We start from the raw sequence: 18,094 nt of genomic DNA, 5'->3' as shown, positions 1-18,094 counted from the left end.
CACATGATGGAAACATCACATCTCCATAAGCAATTCCCACTTCTTGTTAGAGAGGATGATTTTAACAGCAGATCTGTGAGGTGCCACATGGCATGGGGGGGGGTCCTTATGAAAACAGGATAAGGTCAGTGTCATTGAACAATATCAAAATACCAAGTGTCAAACTGGAGACAGATTATTTCAGCTGTGCACTCAATACTCTAGAGGATAAGCTGAATTTCATATGCAAAGATAGCAAAAATTGTTGACAGCTTTTCCTTCTTTTTGCCCTTTAATCTTTGTCTTTTTTTAATCTTTAAAAAAAAAGAAAAAGAACAAAAACTATTAGTTTGTTATGGCCTCAGAGCCACTAGAAGCAGATACCAAGCACAGACCAACATCATGTCTAAAATAAACAATTAAAAAGACCACATCAAAACACATCTTGAGCAATCAAGATTGAGATGTGCAGCATGTTATTAAAACAACCCGGTTAAAACTCTTACGGTCTAACTCTAAAAAAATTTGTCCATGATTTTAAAAGCATGATTGACAATTCACTTTCTTGTGTCACTACTTGCCTTTATAGCTTTATGGGCACAGCATCACTTATTTTTATTGTCTGTATTTGTTCACAAAAGAGAGTAAGACAACACAAACAAAATAAAAAACACAGCTACGGCGAATCTGACCCACCATTAACCATCTGTAGTCAAAGCATCCAATGAAATCTACCTTATCAATATCTTCTTCTTCTTCTTCCTCTTCTTCCTCTTCAGAGAAGTCAAGGAGTTTCTTGGCGAGCAGGGGATGCCACTGAAGACACTTCCTTTTTGGTCGCTTCCCAGTTCCTTCTCCTTCTGTCGAGTGATCCTTATTCCTACTACTGCCTTTCATTACTGTGACCTGTCACGAAAAAATATTGATAAGTTCACAACAAACTCTCAGACATAAATGACCATCCAACCAGTGAAAAATATATGAAGCACTAATACAAGACTCTTGGAAGTTTTTGGTAAGATACTAGATAGGGATTTATTCCAATTAGCAACAAAAGGATGGATGTACCTTTTCCAATCTTAATGTTTCCACTTAATGCCTACAGTAACTAGCAACATACAATTTAAGAGCATAAAGTAAGGATGCTAGCCAGTCCAGCTCTCAAATGTGCTCCTGTCTGAAGCATAGCTGAGAAGCCCTCACACTTCACTAGTCAAGTGATAGGGAGACTCCACAGCTCTCCCATACCTGTAACCATCGTAGCTTTTCATATTTTGCGACTGAAAATGTCAGGACATCCCTCTTTCTGGCAGTGGAACATATCACCAGCCACTCATTCATTAATCATGCATTTATATATAGCAATGTTGATACAAAACCCCATGATACTATGAACTAGGGTTTCTCCAGTGTCATTAAAGGGTGTAATAGGGAAGGAAATCTGAGTCCCTAAGAGAAGTGAGTTTGAGGCAAACAATCAGAAGTAGTTATGCTGACACTTCCAAAGTACTTCACAGAAAACAAATACCATGTGCTGATCCAAGTGCGTGCAGAAGATTAATCATATTTATTTACTCATCTATCTTGTCTGCATGTGTCCTTATCTAAAATATACCTCAAAACTACTTTTCAGTAAAAATACAAGCTTAACACATCCCAACTACAAATTTAAGAGTTGACTTCAGAGATCTGCTACCCAAATAAGGGGCAAATAAATACATAAATAAAATAAAAGCAGCACATCACATCCAAGTACTGAAGCCCACAGCAAGCCAGCGGTGCTGGCATACAGTCTGGTCCCCCATAGCCTTCTGTTTGTACTGTGTACTGTCAATGGTAAGCCTGACAGAAGCATGGCTGGTTTTCTAAGAACACAACAAGAACATCTAAACAAACTGAACCTGAAGAGCAGTTAGCAAGTTATATCTTCATAAAGCCAACAAAAATTGATGAAGTCTCACAGGGGCTTCTCACCAGCAGAAAAAAGAAGCTGGGCTAAGTCCTGGTCCCACTGGCAAAGCCAGAAGAAGCTCTGTTGCTGATTCTCAGGAGAAGGGCATGGAAAGAGGTCAAACTGCAAGACCACAATGCATTTTAGGATGCTGCTTTCTGGAAGATGCTAGGTACAATGCTCATGTTTCAGCCTAAAGCAGAAGGAGGGAAAGCTGCCACACCTGCACTTACACTGCCTGCCCAAGCCATGGTGCCACCATTTGGGCAAATGACTCACGAGAACAATCTCACACAGTGAATACAGCCCACACAGCTCCAGCCAGGCTCCTACATATCCCACCCATTTAGCGATCACTATTTCTGGTTTTGGTTGATCTCCTCCAGGTATGTTTCTTGTTGGTTAACTCACTGGCATTTTGGCAATATGCCCTTGTTTGCATCAGAAACTTGAGTAAGCAGCTGCTTCCTCTGCTGACTCCAACAGTGCAGAAAGCTGAAGGACCTTCAGACAGTGCTTGATGGAGGAAACAACTGAAGCCTGAAGGAAATAGGTCCAGATATTTTAACCTACATTTTAAAATGGCATTTTCCTGGATGTATATTAGGGTTTGATAGCTCCTCCCCACTTGTCAGCAGACTGCGGCCACCTACCAGTTAAGGAGGCCCTGTAACTTCGCAGCTGCTTCCCATTAAGTTACACACTTTGCTATCCCCATAATGTCACTTCTACCCGGAGGACATTTAAACTTTGATTTCACAGCACCCACTCCTCTGTTCATTTTCTGTAATCAACTCCTGTTGGTTACAGCAAGTATTATATAGCACTTAATCATGGCCCATTTCACCTAAATCTTCTTCCGTGATTTGCAAAACAGATCCAAATACACAAACAACTTTGGCTTTAAAAAAACATTAAAGTGTGGAAAATTAAGCTGCAATCCAGTATCATAAAATGCATGTTTGAAATTGTTTTTATCCCACTGTAACCTCTGCCACTGCACCATGTTCCCCATCTGCCTCTCTTCCTAAAGAGCTGGACCACCATTTGCTTTTGTTTGGGTATTTTCAGACACAAATCAACAAAGCTGAGTTAATGTTCAAGCAGGAACTTCAGCTCCTATGGGTAGCAGAGATTCATTCAGAGATTCAGAGTTTGCTAAGAGATACAGATCTACCTATAACTCTAGTCAATAAAGTATGTGGCCTATTTCTGAGCAGGATAAATATGCTACAAGTACGATGGGCTGGAGTCAGCTACTCCAGCCCTTACCACTGACTTATGTAGGTGAGCTAATCATATGGCTTCTGCCTACAATCAGTCCTAAGTACGTAAGTATTACTGGCAACCTTCTACCTTGTTAGCATGAAACTAAATTAATGTTTGAGTGCTCCGTATCCTCCTCAGCTCAGCTGAAATCTCAGGGCTATTTCAACAACAGCATTGCCTTTAACTGGCACCTCTCTGCCTGCTGCCCTTCCTTAGAAAGATGAGCACAAGACTTAAGTGATTCCACAGTGTATTTTACACATCTTCTCCATCACTCCTGAGGCCCTGCCTATGGTCCATGCTGAGTTCAGCAAGGTGGCACAGACCCTAAGCACCCATCACCTTGCAAATCCTAAAGGGACTCTCAGTATGTTATGCCTCTTCACTACAGCCCAGCTCACAAATAATTTTTGTTTTCCAAGGTAGGTATTGAACACTCTGTTACCTCTAAAATAAATTAACCAAAGCTCACCACACATTAGTACTAAAATAGAAATGTATGCTCAGCTTCAGGAATTCAAGGGATGTTCCTTTAGTTGTTTTCTTAAATTGTGAACTGTTTTACCCTACTACTTGTCACCCTGAATCTGCAGTTTCACTAAAAAAAGGGGCTTTTAAGGAAGATGGGTTGTTACCCTACCAGCTGAACATGCATTTAAGAGACCCAAGACACAGAGTAAGTCAGATCCTGGCTGTTACACAGGCATCATATATTACAGAAACACACAGAGTCACTCTTTGCTTCCACTTCGGAGTGAATCTCTGCAATGGTCAACAACAAAACCCCTGCTGATCTGACCCCACTGATGGAAGGACTGACTGCCTTTAAGAACGACAGACTGACTTTAAAGTTTAACTGCATGGCCTGCAAGCCCCTCACCTCTTAAGTATGTCAAGCCATATACTCTATCCTCCATGCTCTCTCTTCTTGCCTATAAAATAGAGGGTCATTCATAACATGAACACAAAATTATTTCAGCCCCTATTTTTTAATACATCTATGTCTCCAAATCCTTTTTCCGCATTTTGGCATATTCAAATTTTCATTAGTTTTGATCTATATTTCAGACACTTTTTTTGGTGTTCACTTTTTTCTGATGCCTTTCTCAGTCAAAGATAGGATTGGCATAATGAAAAACGTTCTAATTCTCTACTACATCACATGGGACTTTTCCTCTTAAAAACAGATGCCAGCATAGAACTTGCTTTCCTTTGGATTGCTTCATCTTTCATATTACTACCCTCCCACTTTATGGGCATTTCTGTCATAACTGTTGATATTCACATACTCATATAATTATGAGAAAAGACCACAAAAAAATCCAGGCAAATGCAAAATACAGCTAACATGGATACTTTCCTTCCTTCTGACAAAATGCGGTGTAACTACTTAGACAAGACACTCTGTGGTCAAGTGAGTGTATGTATGATTAAATCACAGTGAAAGTTTTACTGGCATTATTTACTTTGTGAATGGCAAAACATCAGTGGAATCCATTTACCTGATTCTTAAGATTCTATTTATTTATCTGAGGTTATTTTTTGCCTTGACACATTGCCAATAACATGTTAGCTGCTTGTTTTGCATGAGAGACTGGAAACTGGCAGACAGAAGCAAGCAAAAATAGCAGCTCCTGCTCTTACTTTCAGGGATCCCCAAGTGCTGGCAAGCATCCCCACCAGCAAGGATTTGAAGAAAGAGCTGGACTTGGACCCTACAAGACCTGAAGCACGCTTGGCAATTAAAAAGCTCCATAGAAAGTCACAACACCAGTCATGGGCAGTCTTTGCGGGATTTGGGCTTAAAAGTAGAGAAGATACACAGCACCTGAAGTGCAAAGTTTGCAATAACTGGAATTTATGAACCACATCACAAAAAAAAAAAAAAAAGGTAATTTCTTCAACAGCATCAGTAAAAATATCATGCATCTTTTAAGGCAGATGTAATGGCTTTTAGAAGTTAGCAAGAGTAAAAATCATTAAAACCAGCTAACAAGATTGTACAAGCTACTTCTCAGCTTAAGGATGAAAAAAGGTGACAGCCACTAGGGAGAAAGTAGGAATATTTCAACGAGACAAAAGCATGGACAGTTTTGCTTAAAATAAGCCACATATGCTTTATAACATCACCAGAGGATACCTGTCAAGGCTGACATTCATGATCCACTGTCAGCAAGAAATACCTTCAGGGTGACATTCTACACCTACTTTTGTGCAGATACAGATCAAACAGTAAAAAAAGACAAAGCGTTGGTTTTTTTTTTTTTTTTTGATGCTAGCTGTATTATTTCCTTTCTGGTCCTGGAAACATTAATCAAAGAATCACAGTTCTCTTAGATGTCTTATAAATATGTATACCTAACAGAGCTTCAGAAGAAAAAAACATTAAGATTTCTTTTAGCTGGATGGTGGAAGAGGGGGAGCGGGGGAGAAGATTGATTGTTTACCTTTTTACTGCATATGTTTCTATTTTAATTACACAACTGTATGCAAGTCTTCATTTATTAAGTGTTCATTAACAACAAGTGTTTGATTACATTTGGTAACATTAAGTTTTGTTTTCCTCCTAGCTTACTCTGTTATTTATAAAACCTTATATACACAGGTGACCAACTTCTGCAGTACTAATTTTGGGACCATCTCACCCCACTGTTGATCTGTCACTGAAAATGCTGCTTGTGCTGAACAAGGTGAGCTCACCAGGCATCCCCCAATACATTCACAAACACCAAAATCCTTATAAAGGTCTTCAAAAACAACGAAGCACTGTAATACAGGCTAGAAAGAAATCCAAGACCTGCAAAAGCAGAACCCCAGAGATGTGAATTGTGACTGTGGTATAGTCCCTGTTGGAAGGTTCTCCATGGAACACCGTCTGAACTTCAGCAATGCTTATTTCCACGAACACAGTGGAAATGAATTTCTGCTTTCCTGTTACCTTAAAATCACATTTCCTGGAGCCCAGTTGGGCCCTCGGCTGACTCAATGAAGATTACTGGTACAAAGGAGCAAAGGGAGAGTTCCAAGTGGATTTCCCACACTTTCTGCTCTGTTTTACACTAAATTCTCTACTACTTCATAAAAACAAACACCAAAGAGAGAATAGAGGACTGAATGATGACACTAATAGCTTGGTGTTGTGGGGGCTACTGAGTCAGTGACCCGAGCTGTTTCAACAAAGAAGCAGGAGATTGGGAAATGAGTTCGTGTTCTTGCAGGTCTAATGAACTGAAGAGGTATTTGCATTTTCAAATAAAAGTAAAAGGAGATTGCTGGCTGTGAAATACACCTACACAAATACAGCAAGTGGTTTTTTTTAAAATAAATTTCTTTTAGTTCTGGAAAAAAGGAACCAGAATATTTCTATAATGTATGACAAAAACTAGTTGGCACTAATTGCTGACCAGTCAGTGAATATACTCTTTATTGTTTCACAGCAGAAAGCCATTAATGAGCTTTCTAATTTTCGGAGATATGATGGTTTAATGGAGGACATGCTGAGACTCAATGGGGTCCTGTTTGCTAGCGGAGGTTTGGGATAGACTATCAGCACAAGAAACACTTAGCAACACAGCCACAAGTCTTAGTTAATTTTTAATGACACACTCTTCCATCTTCATAAAGTATTTTAAACTGTTCCTTATTCTCAAACTCAGATCTGAGTTGCTTGCTTTCTTTATTCTCTTAATACATAAAATTAAACTCCAGTATCATAAAAAGAATGCCAACAGCACTTTTTTTAATTTTGGGGTTTTGTTGTTTTCTTCATTTGATTTTTTTTCTAAGTGTCCCTTTCATATCTACCAAAAAGGAATAAAAGCAACACATAACACAAGTCAATAGAGTTTAAACTTCACCTCTGCTCCTTCTCTGTTCATTCACTCATGCACAATAAGTAAGATTTTCTTTGGGATTTTTTTAATGCAAAGAAATCAACCAGGTTTTGTCTACAATGAAAAGCATTTTATGTTGAACAACTGTACTCACTGTTAGCATGCTATCAGGATGCTTTAACTAAAAAAAAAAAAAAAGAGGGGGATAAATTTGTTACTAGTGTTCACTTTTCCTTTTTATGTGCATTTCATTTAGCTTTGCTTTTGTTTAATACTGTCATAGTTAATACCACAGAGCTATCAGTAAGAATGGTTGTAAGGGCATTTCAAATGCTAGCTCACTCCAAATCTGCTTTTAGAAGGGAAACCACAGAGATAGCAAGTGCACAGGATGGCACAAGAAAAGCTCACACTGAGCAGGAAAACCTCATGCATTCAATACACAGAAAAAAACTTGCCTAATCTGTGCAAGGAATACTGTGCCCACATGTGTCACCATTCTAGAAAACTGCGTTTTAAAAGTTACTAAATGAACGTGAATCTTTCCATGAGACTTGAGCATAAAAGAAGTAAAGCTTGAAAAGTCATGAGATATGTAATCTACTGCGAAGTCTTTTCATGATGGCCAATTTTTAATAACGATTTCTTGATTTTCTTTCTCATTATCTTTTTTTCCTCTTCATTTATAGAAGACAACATGAGGAAATATGTTAAAATAGTATTTTAATTTGTAGGGAATTCTTCAGGCTTTAGGAACATCCTCATTAAAACAAGGGAAAGACAGGCAAACCCTGCCCACTACAAAATTGTCCTCAAAAGACACGCTCATAAACTGGATCTTATCATTACAGTGCATGAATAAACTGATACAGAAACTAAAAAAAAAAACCAACCCAAATCTTAGTATACATCTTGACTATCTACTGGGTTTTCCTTATGCTCCTGCCAGAGAACAAACCCACTTTTGGGACTTCACTCAGCCATGCCAGTATTTCAACCAACACTCTGCCTGAAACTGGGTATGTAACCCAACTTGGAAGTGCTACGTTACCTCCTGGAAAACCAAGTTAAGAGTGTATCATGGTTTGTCTGCCAGCAAGTGTTTGCTTATCAGTGCTGGAAGGTACCAACTACCATGGTTGCAAAAATCAGCTCCTGGACCTGCAATAATAGCCTTTACGAAGTGAGAAATGGTTTGGGAAATCATGTCAAGCTTTTATTTTCTACTATGCTTTCTCCTAGATAGACCTAATCTCTCAAAAAAAGTCAGGACTTCAAACACTAATTATTAATTTTAAAAAAATAATAAAGTGACCAAACTTTCCAAATGGACTTGCTGAGGCCAGGCACAACAGGTTCGGCTCTACTTTGGGCCAAGCTTTTAATGAAACTTGAAGATTAAATGGCAAGCCACCAACACCACAGGAAATGTTTGCCCTGTTTGGGCAATGCAGTTTCTGTTGGGCAGAAACATACCACTTCCACATCAAAACAAAACAGGGAGTCCACTCAGAAAAAACACACAGCCACAACCGAAACACCTACTCAGCGAGTATTAAGGTGAGCATTAAGTTCAGAAAAGGAGGGGTACAGGAAACACAGCCGCAATTTGGGAGCAGGAGGGAGCCCAGGTCAGGGCAAATGAGGAAGAGGAGGTGGTATCAAAAACATTGTTGCTACCCAGTGTCAACAGTGACCAAAACAGCTGGTAACTGCACCAGGGCACTGGTACCCAGGCAGGATAAAGGGAGGCTGAAAAGGAGTGCCCAGCTGCTGGACCCAGCATCTGTGCCGTGGCCAGGCAGCCAGGGAGGTGTGGATAGGTAGGGGCTGCGGGGCAGCCTGGGGCAGGGCAACCTCTCAGCCTGCTGCCCCCTGGGCTGGCAGAGCCTGGGGCACAGCAAGGCAGTACAGGTGCATGCCCAGTGGCTGGTGCCACTCCCGGGGTGCAGGGGGTACAGGTCCCACTGTCCAGCCAGGCATCGCTCCCATGCCACTAACCTGTGGGCAAGGGGCTGCGCATGTTGGCTGTCTTAGGGCTCCTGCACTAAAATGCCAACTCTCCAGTCACATAAAGCCACCACTCAGCGTTTCAAAAAGAGAGAAAGGGCAGTAAATACCTAAGAGGAAAAGCCATGCATTTGGCAGCTCTGCTGAGTGATGCCCTCACAGGAGCCCTTCATGGGACAAGAGGAAAGCCAAGCAGGAGACTTTCCCAGAGCAAGCTCTCTGCCAGCTCGGTGCTGGAGGACAGGGAAGATGCAGAGCAGAACTGTGCCTGGGCAGCAGGTAAAGGGGTTGGAGATCCTTGCTTCCAAACTAGCTCCAGCCCCTGGTAGCCCAGAGGGTTCCAAACCAGCAGCCCTAGGGTGGGAGTAGCTTTAAGGAAAGAAGTTTGAACCTAAGGTTCGCCCTTTTAAAAGTAAACTTAAAAACACATCCCCAAATACAAGCAGCACACACCACGGAAATAAAACACCAGCCAACACACCCAGATGGTCTGTGTGCAATTTCGTCTCTGAAGTGATGTGCTGGTGCAGAGTGAGGGGAAAGCTGCTCACATTCCTTGTGTTGTACTGTGCAACTTTGATGGAAGAGTCTGCCATGCAGAAACAGGTCTGGGGGTATAAATCACTAACATCTTTATCCAAACAGAAATATTAATATCTCCAGACAGGAGCCTACAGAGTCACTTGGAAAAAAAGCAGTTGAATGAAGACACAGGTCTTAACCAAACCAGGCCTTTTATTTGCCTTGAATTTAACTTACAGTAGGACAGTTGCTATTCCAGGATTCATTTCAGCCTTCAGCAGCTACAGAGGCAGAAACAACAAAACCAGAAACCCAGCAAGTCACAGGCTACAGCTACACTTACTTCATCAAATAAGACTCCAGTGACACACTCTGCTAGCCAAAATTTCTGGGTCTTAAAGTGCAGAAGACAAGCGTTTGTTAAGGTGAGAGCTGCCTTTCTGGACATGGGGTTCTAACCGTCCCACATGCCAAATGACCACCACAGCAGGTCTGCCCACAGCCCTGTGCATCTCCTGTAAAAATCCACCAGGACTATTAGCCCAATGCTTTTATTTTCCTGGAGCCCCTGGAGAGCAGGCTGGGGGGTTTCCTTGCTTCATGGTCTGTGCAGCACTAACGCAAAGGAGGCACACACTGGGAGCTGGGGCAAGGCCTCCCACACAGGTAGGTGAGGTTGCTCACCCAGGGGATGGACACACTGGGACCCCTGCACTACCAAGCCTGTCTCTGCTCCAAGGTGAAGGAGATGTAACCCACACAGCCTGAAAACTTTGACATCCTTTTGCTCCAATGCAGCATTTCTTTTTGCTCCTACGTCTGCTGCCACAAGAGGAGAGAGCGCCAAGAAACTCGGGAAGGTGAGGAGAATAAAATGCCTGAAATTCAAAACATAGAGGAGGCAGAGCCCAACCTACTTTGCAATGCTTCCTCCCACGGAGAGAGGGATAATGACAACACCCGCTACAAAAGCCCTCTGCTGACACCAGAGCAATTTATCAACAGAGTACTTTTCCTACATGAACACAGGGTAGACTGTGAAACGCAACCACCTCTCAGACAGGAGACGAGTGCTTGTCTGCAGAGCATCACAGACCACAGCAGCAGCACAATCCAAAAAGCCACTGACTTTTAGCAAGTTAGAGATGAGAAAGCACACCCTGAAAAATTTGCTCTGTGCTCCTGTGTGAGCAAGACTACTTGAGCCTGCATAGTGAGCAGCTTTTCTAGAAAGGCAGCTGTCAAGTCCTGCTTTTTTGCCATTATTTTAATGTCGCAAAATAAAAATCTTTGCCATGTGTCAACAGGATCACCAGGAGTTCCCTCTAGCTTTTGCAACTCACTAAACAGTTAATCTCAGTATAAAAGAGCCCTAGAGCCGGTGAGCTCACAGGTAAGATGGCCACAGGAAATGCTTAATGTTCAGTGCATGGGCACTCCCATCAGATCATTCCCAGGAGGGCATCTGCAGTTCAGCAACAGCTTCCTCACTGAAGGGCCTATTGGGTAAGAACTCAAATTGGAATTGTATGTGAACAAGGATGGCCTGGAGTTCTGCTCACAGCCTTCAGGGATGAGACCCTCTGAATGGGAAAAAAAAAAAAAAAAAAAAAAATCAATGTTCTTGACTTGCTACTCCCAAAACTCCATTTTTATCTTTGATTAGTAGGCAGTAGGCTACTAATTAGTAGACTGCTGTAGCGTCCAGTCATGGCAGAAACACAGCCAAGTGCTTTTGCACAGCGCAGAGCAGCACAAAAGAGGAGATGTTCCTGCAGCAGACATCGCAGGGTGAGCACAGCTGAATGGGAAAATTGTTCAACTCTCCTTTTCACCTCTTGTTGATTGTGCCCTGGCGAGTTCTGCAAAACTGGACAATGCAGCTGTGTCCATCCCTACTGTACTCCATTCTAAGGTTTACCACGTGCATAACGAAGCTTTCATAATAAAATTCACTTATAATTACCACCAGTGTCAGGGGAACCATATACAGCTGTATGAGCAAATGAAAGAATTACTCCCTTAATACATATTTAATAGGCCATAAAATATCCTTGCACAACCCAGCATTATACTTCGTTTCCTTCTGCCCTTTGCAACTCAAGTGCAATAGGCCAAGACAGTTGTCTAAATATCCCCTCAGACAGCTACTACCCACTGCTCCTATGGAAGATCCACGAAATTAATGGTTACAGACAGTATTTACTCAGCTCTGAGCATCTTCAATATAAATCTCATAAATCACGGTAACATAACTCTTATGCATCTCAGAAACAACAATAAGAAGGCTCCACAAAAATTTCAAATAAAATGGCCTTGTGCAGTGTTCACTAACAGAACCTGACTTGATAATAAATTCCTAGCTACTAAAACATTTTCTGCAGAATCAAACTGTCACAATCATCTCCCATCCTCTCCCCCTACCAAGAGATAGAGTGTAAAAGCCAAAAATTAGTGAAAAGTGAACCCTTGGGAGTCTGTTCCCTGCCTGAACCCTTTCCTACCAGACTCTGGGTTAATTTCCAAGCTACTGACCATATTAAAGCAGCAAAAATTTCCCAAAATACATAGTATCTCAAACCAGGATAACCAAGAAGGTAAACAGAATGCCAAGGCAAAGTAAAATTTTGCCAAAAAAAAAAGGCTATAAATCTCTTCTCCCAAATAACAAGATGGCCTCAAGACATACCAGGGGAGGTTTAGACTGGATATAAGAAAATATTTTCCCACCAGAAGGGTAGTCAAGCATAGGGACAGGCTCTCCAAGGATCTGGCTGAGTCACCATCCCAGGAGGTCTTTTAAAAGACATGCAGGTACGGCACTTAGGGACATGGCTTGCTGGTGCACCAGGCAGTGCAAGGTCAGTGGTTGGATTCAATGATCTTCAGTGTCTTTTCCAACCTAACCAATTCTATGGTTCTAAGAAAAATAAGCGGAAACCAAACTACATTGCACACATTTATCAGTTATGTATCTTCTTTCCGAAGGCAGCATTTTAAACGTCAGGAATGGTTTATTAATGCAGACAAGATTCCTTATTGCAGTGCTTTAATTTGATCACAGAAGGAGACACAGTTAAATGAACTTTAATTATGTTTTTGGAACCGTCACCCTCTCTCAGAACTATATAGATCTACATAAAAACCTTTGGGTCTATAAAAATTTGTAATGATTTTGAAAGCAGATGTACTATCTCAATACACAATTTTCAAGTGCCATCTAGTGGTTATTTTCTTTTTTATTACAATTTGGTATTTAAAGAAAACTCCTCGTTTTTAAAATTTTTCTAAACTTTGTTATTTCTACTATTTATTAATATTTTATTTTGCAACTCTTGACCCTGTAATGGTAAGTAGATGCTAAAATTAAGCCTAAGTTTAAGCATTTTGTTTAACTGAATTTGGGCCAGAAAATAGCTGATTTCAGGACTAAGGAATTAAAAGAAAAATGGGAAAAAAATTTATCCATGTTATCCAGAGAAACAAAACAAGGCATAAATGTCAGTTCATTATTTAAAGCTTTTTCAGTACAACTTAATGACTTCTTATCATGAGAAAATTTTGTCTTGTTAAAAGTCTGTAAATAATTAGGGCCTCAACTGAACGTAATGAGAAAATCCTGGAGAATAAAGCATGTTCTAAGCATTCCTTACACTGCATAAAGCCAAAAATCCACAGTGCCATAGAGAGGTTTCTGCTTTACACTTGACCCAACCTGTGATCTTATGCAGGCCCAAAACTTTGATACTCAGCTAGATTTGGTCACTTAACATATTAGGCTCATAACTGGAACAATTACTTCCTGTCTTGTGTGTCTCCATCTCAAATATTCTCTTATTCTTCAAGTATAAGGAAGTGGGCTCACACTAGGTATCCCAAAAAATGGCCAAATGTGCACATGCAACAGTGTGCCCAAGAAGGCATCAAATCAAACCTGCAGACCGTACTGCGCAGACAACCTGTGTGAAACATGCAGAGCATATCAAATCCTGAATTTAATGTGCATGGAAAGACACATACGTGCTTCCAGTTCCATCTGGAAATTCCTAGACACAAATACGGAAGTCTGTATCTGGTAGCCAACCAACCAATGAAAATATCTGGGCTTCCTTACTGCGAACCTCTGAGAGCCTAAAAGGAAGATGGTTCTATTTCTGTAACATACTTTCAGAGCGTTACGGTAATATGCATATAATTGTGTGCCTATCTAGGCCTATAGAAAAAGTATTAGAACACAGAGTTTGAGACAGAGCCAAAATTAAGAACATACCATTACCAAACATCATCTTCAGTATTTTTCTACTGAAAGACTTGTTAGCTACCTTGCTCTGGCAGAATCACATTTGCTGGGGGAAAAAAGTTATTAAAACACTTAGCTCTTATTCATTCTGTCTTGATTTCAAAGCACTTTAATAAAGGTGAGAACATCACTATCTTCCTAATATTTGCAGTTAGGAAAGAGTCTGAGAGAGGTGTAAAATCTTGAAAAAAAGGTCAGAAACAAATTCATGGTCAAACTGGGAAGTGAGCTTGTAACTCTGATCCCAGCCCCTGCTCCCTTCTGCTGTCTCTCCCTTCCAGAAGGTGAAGAAACCGAAAAGAAAACTTCCACATTCAGCAATCTTTTTGTGTGCTTGCTACATGGGTGATCAGAGAGACATTACACATGCCCAGTGAGGCACACTTAAGATTCATCTCCATTAGGCCTCTGTGGAGCTGCAGAACTCAGACAATGTAGTGGAAGTGCACACACAGCACATGCCCCTGTGCAGCCCACGCTGATGCCCATGCCCTGAACAGCCTGTGCCATCCCCTACCAGGGGTGAGCATCCCGTGTGTGGCACAGCCTCATCCAGCCAGATACATCATCCCACCAGGACACCAGCAGTAAGGAGTTTGCTGGGCAACCTGAACTGTTTGTGCCAACAAAACACTGCAGTGGACAAAACCATAAGCACCTCATTTTAGACCTGAGTGCTGTTTCCCATTAGTAATGCATTCAAGCCCTTAAACACACCATTGAACCTGCCTATCTGATTTGGGGCTTATCCAACATCCTCAGTATAATAATCCATGTACAGGTCCTGGAAATCCTATAGGATAGTGAAACTACCTCTGGGAGATTATATAAAAAGCAATGCAAAGATCTGGAGATGCAGGAAATCACAAAGCTGCCCCTGAATACAAGAACAGGGCACACACAATGCCAGAAAGAGTAAAAAAATTACATAACACACAGATAAGAAAAAATAAACAATGTTACTAAAAAAATTCCTCAGAAGGTAGAATGTTATCTTATTCCATATATAGCCTCAGTAAGGCAGCCTCAGCTACTCAGAACATTAAACTTCCCTTTAAAAATCTATTGAAATAATAAACGTAATTTAAAGTCACACAGTTCCATTATCACATTGTCTAAATTGCTGCACTCAACTATTCAGGTAATCCATTAAAAAGGAAGGGAAGTTTTTGCCTACATGGCTGCTAGTTTCTTTTAGTATAAGAGTATTTTGTGTATTCCCTCAGATGTGCCCCCTCTAGGAGCCCTCACATTAAAATGATCTGAGCCAAGTTAGCAGAGTTCCCCCAGGATGCCACACAACACCAAGCCTAAGTCTGCTGCTTTTTTTGCAGATAAAATGCAATCAAAAATTCTGCATGCAGATTTAAAGTACTTCATTTGATGGAAAAGGTCTAAAGGCCAAACACACACAGCTTACAAAATTAAGAAAAAAAAATTTTTACTTACATACTATAATTTTAAAAATTGCTTTAATTGAGAGCTATATATACACCACCATGAGTTAGAAAATACAGTATAATGGCAAACAGTGTCCATAACTGTGTAATGAGGTAGACTCATCTTTCATAGATGGCAATTCACTGTAGCATTATAGCCACATTCTCTTGAAACTCAGTGGATGCTGAGTATGAATGATTCCAAATTCCTGGAAGAAAGCAAGCTACCAAAAAAATCTGTTCATTGCCAGGGTAGCTTTATGTCATAAGACATTTCAGAGTTTTTCCCTAACAACCTCTCTCCCAAATAAGCTTTGAACTAAGCCATCAAAAGTAAGCAGGGCTGTAGACAATGCTCCCATTCTCAAGCCATATGCATGCTCACTAACATTGCAAAAATGCATCACCACCTCGAGTTCTGCTGAACATAACAGTCCCTTTTAAGAAGAAAGACTTGGCTTATTTCTAATTCATGGAAAGACAATCGCATGATTCAGCAATGTCCACTTCAAAAGATCCAAAGCTAAAAATGTGGTATGAGCTGCATGTGAAGGATTTTGGGCAAATATTTTTGCTTTGTTCCCCTTAAAACTAGACAACGTAATTATTAATTTGCATACATCAACAAATCATTATATCACAAAAAGGGAAATATTAAACACTAAATTCATAGCACCTGGGGGTCTCTAGGCAGGATTAGCTTCAAAGTTGGATCACGCTGCTCAGGAGCCTGCCCAAGGATCAAGAACCTACCACCTCTTCTGGCACCTGCTCAACTACTCTCACAATGGAGGAAATTTTTCCTTATGCTCAACCAGAATTTCCCCAGCTGCAACTTGTCACTGTCACCTCTTGCCTATCCTTTCACTAAGCACCCCTAAGAGGAGTCTAGCTGCCTCTTCTTCATAATTGTCCTACAGATAGTTGAAGTCAACTGGAGACTCCCTGCAGCCTTATCAGTCAAAACACAACCAGCTCTCGCAGCCTCTCCTGGTATGTCATGTGCTCCAAATCGAGCCGCCCCAGTGGTCCTTGCCTGTGCTCCCTCCAGTCTCTCTGTACGGGTGTTCAGTGTCAGAGGTGCACAGCTCAACCTGCTGCCTACACTCTTGCTTACACAGTCCAGCCTTCAGTTTGCTTTTGTGGCTGTAAGGTCTTGCTGCAGAGGTCTAGTCAACTTACTGCCCACCAGGATCACCAGGTCTTCTCTGCAAAGCTGTTTTCTGCCCTTCTTTTCCTTAATCTTCTCAGGTTCCTGTTAGCCCAAACTTTCTCAAGTCCCTTTGAATGGCAGCTCCTGTATATCCAGTACTTCACCAGTTTGGTGTAACCTTTGATTTGCTGAGGGTGTACTCCAACCCCTCATTTGTATCATTAATGAAAATATTAAACACTGGCACCAGTATCAGTCCCCACGGAATATCACCAGTAGCTCTCTGCCAGTTCAATGCTGAACCACTGGCTCAGCCAATTTTTCACACACTGTACAATCTATCTAACAATCCATCCAGTTGGAATACAGTTTGGCTCCAGGGACGCTAATTGCAGTGCCAAAAGCCGTGGTACCATCAAAGTTAACAAAGTCCTCTGCTCTCCCCTTGTTCACAGCATTTTGTCTCCATCACTTCTTCAGAGTGAGGAACAATTTGCCCATGGTAAATTCAGGTTTGGCTGCTCCATGTCCCCTTCTTGTCCTTCATGTGCCTAGAAATGACTGCCATGAGGACCAGTGCTGCAGTCCTACCAATGACTGAGCTGAGGTCAGCCACTCTGCTGTCTCCCAGATGTTTCTTTGTGCTTTAGAGCACAAGTAAACACCTCAGGGTCTGATTTCTTCTGCCTGCATGATCCATGAGAATGATGACAATATTTCATTTAACCTGTGGTAACCTGAGATTACAACCATGCTACCATATTTGCCAGCAATTCCAAATGCAGAAGAGCTGGAAATACTGGTATCTGGAGAACAGGTACCACAGCTTATTTGTCTCAACCTTTCCTGTTTTTTTTTCAGGAAGCTACCCAATACTACAAAACCAAGTTTGCAAGCTCCTCTCCCCCATTTAAAAAAAATAATTTAAAAATCCATGATATTTAAACATTGCATGGTATTTTCATTGTGTTTGGAAATGTGAGTCTAATTTAGTCCACACTTTCCTTCATATTTTAATTTTTTAAAAAGTTTATTTTTCAGTAGGGGGAAGAACATGAAGTCGCAGTGATTCTGAGGCAAGCCCTAAAAACACCTCAGTGAGTAAGAGAGCAATAGCAAGGGAGCTTCCTTGTCAAGTAATGTGTGTCATTTAAGAATATAAGAGCACCTGGCACCTAACGAAAAAAAATCTAAAATCCAGATGTTTGACACCCTCAGAGGTCTGCAGTGGACAGGCCAGTTGAGAAGTCTGTTGTTCCAGGCTCAATGGTCCAAATACAAACAAGGCTTCCCTGAAAGTCCAGGTCAGGTCCCTGATGAGCTGGTAAGCAACTGGACAGACAATCCCACATGATCTGCTCACAAAAACTTACTGGAAACAGTGAAGATGCCCAAGGACTTTGATAAGCTTGGACAGGACTTTCCAATTCAAGTTTTAAAATAACTTAACTTGCTCAGTTTGTCATGGTTTGCAGGTCTTTTAAAATACTTCAGAACTGCTATAGGATGCATCAATTTGACAGCAATCTCTGGGATACCTGGGTCTTTCACAAGTCTTAAGTGGTGACACAAAGGATCTCATTGCAAGAGACTGGTCAGCCCAAGAAGAATCAAACACTTAAAATCAGCCAAGCCATT

The 18,094-nt window shown here is 41.1% G+C and overlaps 1 protein-coding gene across 25 annotated transcripts in view; it reads right to left on the bottom strand.

The window, feature by feature from the left end:
• The window catches only part of BBX (BBX, HMG-box containing), a 141,054-nt gene that overhangs the window by 60,181 nt on the left and 62,779 nt on the right, over nt 1–18,094 (bottom strand). For all 25 annotated transcript variants that reach the window (XM_027648632.1, XM_027648633.1, XM_027648630.1 and 22 more), the window contains one exon: nt 715–885. In XM_027648632.1, coding sequence (XP_027504433.1) covers nt 715–876 — 162 coding nt within the window. In that variant the 5' untranslated portion in view covers nt 877–885. The remainder of the gene's footprint in view (nt 1–714; nt 886–18,094) is intronic.

This window comes from Corapipo altera, unplaced genomic scaffold, assembly GCF_003945725.1.
Source record: "Corapipo altera isolate COAL_440 unplaced genomic scaffold, ASM394572v1 58, whole genome shotgun sequence".
Lineage (NCBI taxonomy): Eukaryota > Metazoa > Chordata > Aves > Passeriformes > Pipridae > Corapipo > Corapipo altera.
This window is presented reverse-complemented; position numbering and strand designations above follow the sequence as displayed.